This window comes from Equus quagga, chromosome 1, assembly GCF_021613505.1.
Source record: "Equus quagga isolate Etosha38 chromosome 1, UCLA_HA_Equagga_1.0, whole genome shotgun sequence".
NCBI classification, from domain to species: Eukaryota; Metazoa; Chordata; class Mammalia; order Perissodactyla; family Equidae; genus Equus; species Equus quagga.
In genome coordinates, this window is record NC_060267.1 from 84,722,290 (window position 1) to 84,724,237 (window position 1,948).

Sequence of the window (1,948 nt, forward strand, 5' to 3'; positions counted from 1 at the left end):
AAAATCTTTCTTTTCTTCAGAATTTGAAGATATTGCTCGACTGTGTTCTGTCATCTACTGCTGCTGATGAAACATTTGATGGCAATCTGGTTATCTGAATATCATCAGATCCTGGCACCCCATACCCTCGGAGGTATTGAGTTCTTCTCTTGATCCTCAATGTACTAAAATGTCATGATTTGGGTCTGGGTGTTGTAGATTCATATTCACTTCAATACAAACACCTGTGCCCTTCAGAAGAGGAATTTTTACTTCTTTGATATGTTCCTCCTTTCCATCTTGTGTTGGCTTTTTTCCATTCTTACTTTCCTGAAATAAATGCCTGTCGGTCAGAACACTTTCCACTGTATTGATCCTCTCTCTGTTTTATATTTTCTTCCATATTTTCCTCCTTCTCTGGACTATATCCTAGGTGCTATGTTTTGTTCTGTTTTTGCTTAAAAACACAAAGTATCAAAGTTGGGCACAAACTTGAAGATCACCTAATTCAGTTCCCTTATTTTACAGATGGGGAAACTAAGGCCCAGAAAGGAAGAAGGTTCAAGAGGTAAAATGACTTGCCCACAGTCATACCTGCGTGTAGTGCCAGGGCTGTCGGATTCCAAACCCATGACTCTCCTTATGGTCAGGAAGCCTTGAGCAAGTTAGCAGCTCTTCACCCTTTTCCTTAGATGCTGGCGAAACGATCCACTAGCAAAGGAACCCCTGGGGTTCTAGGTGAAAAACCAGCCCAGCCATGGATGCTGCCAACGAGTCTTCAGAGGGAGCCCCATTCATCCTACTGGGACTGACAACAAATCCCGGACAGCAGCAGCCTCTCTTTGTGCTATTCTTAGTCCTGTATATGGTGGGCATCCTGGGTAATGGTCTCATTGTGGCCGCCATCCGGGCCAGTCCAGCCCTGCATGCACCCATGTACTTCTTGCTGGCCCATCTGTCCTTTGCTGACCTCTGCTTTACATCCGTCACTGTGCCTAAGATGTTAGCCAACTTGTTGGCCCACGACCGCTCCATCTCCCTGGCTGGCTGCCTGACCCAGATGTACTTCTTCTTTGCCCTGGGTGTAACTGATAGCTGTCTCCTGGCCGCCATGGCCTATGACTGCTACGTGGCCATCCGGCACCCCCTCCACTATGCTATGAGGATGTCCCGGGCCATGTGCACAGCCCTGGTAGGGACCGCATGGGTGATGTCCCACACCCACTCCCTCCTACATATCCTGCTTATGGCCCGCCTGTCCTTCTGTGCCTCCCACCAAGTGCCCCACTTCTTCTGTGACCACCAGCCTCTCTTAAGGCTCTCAGGCTCCAACACTCGCCACATCCAGCTGCTCATCTTCACTGAGGGGGCCGCTGTGGTGGTCACTCCCTTCCTGCTCATCCTGGCCTCCTACGGGGCCATTGCAGCTGCAGTGCTCCGGCTGCTCTCAGCCTCTGGGAGGCTCTGGGCTGTTTCCACCTGTGGCTCCCACCTGGCCGTGGTTGGCCTCTTCCATGGAACAGTCACCGCAGTCTACTTCCAGCCCACATCCCAGTATAAAGCCAAGCAGGGCCGTGTGGCCACTGTTATGTATACTGTATTCACTCCCATGCTAAACCCTGTCAGCTACAGCCTCCGGAATCGCGATGTGCAGGGGGCACTCCGAGCCCTTTTCACTGGGCGGCAGATCTCAGCTGGTGAATCCTGAGGCCTGGACCCCACCAAGGACAGACTGCATCACCCACAGTGACAATTCATGATTGTGATCATCTGTTCTGTGCTTTCTCCAAAATCATAACAAGGGCTATCACTTTCTGAGCACCTACTACGAAGCAGATCCTTGCCTGATCTTACTTCATTCCCATAACCAGGGAAGCAGATATTGTGATTTAGTTTTATAGATGAGGAAACTGAGGCTTAAAAAGAATTGACGAGGGGCCAGCCTGGTGGTGCAGCAGTTAAGTGCACA

The 1,948-nt window shown here is 50.2% G+C and overlaps 1 protein-coding gene across 1 annotated transcript; it reads left to right on the top strand.

Annotated features, from left to right (window-relative positions):
* Positions 1 to 736: 736 nt before the first annotated feature.
* LOC124238792 (olfactory receptor 1K1) lies at positions 737 to 1,687 on the top strand. The gene has a single exon (XM_046659922.1). It carries the CDS (start codon positions 737 to 739, stop codon positions 1,685 to 1,687), a length of 951 nt encoding a protein of 316 aa, XP_046515878.1.
* The last annotated feature ends 261 nt before the right edge of the window (positions 1,688 to 1,948 follow it).

Bases quoted from the DNA above. Each gene is read 5' to 3' on its own strand.
- LOC124238792 (XM_046659922.1), top strand. From the start codon at position 737: ATGGATGCTGCCAACGAGTCTTCAGAGGGAGCCCCATTCATCCTACTG.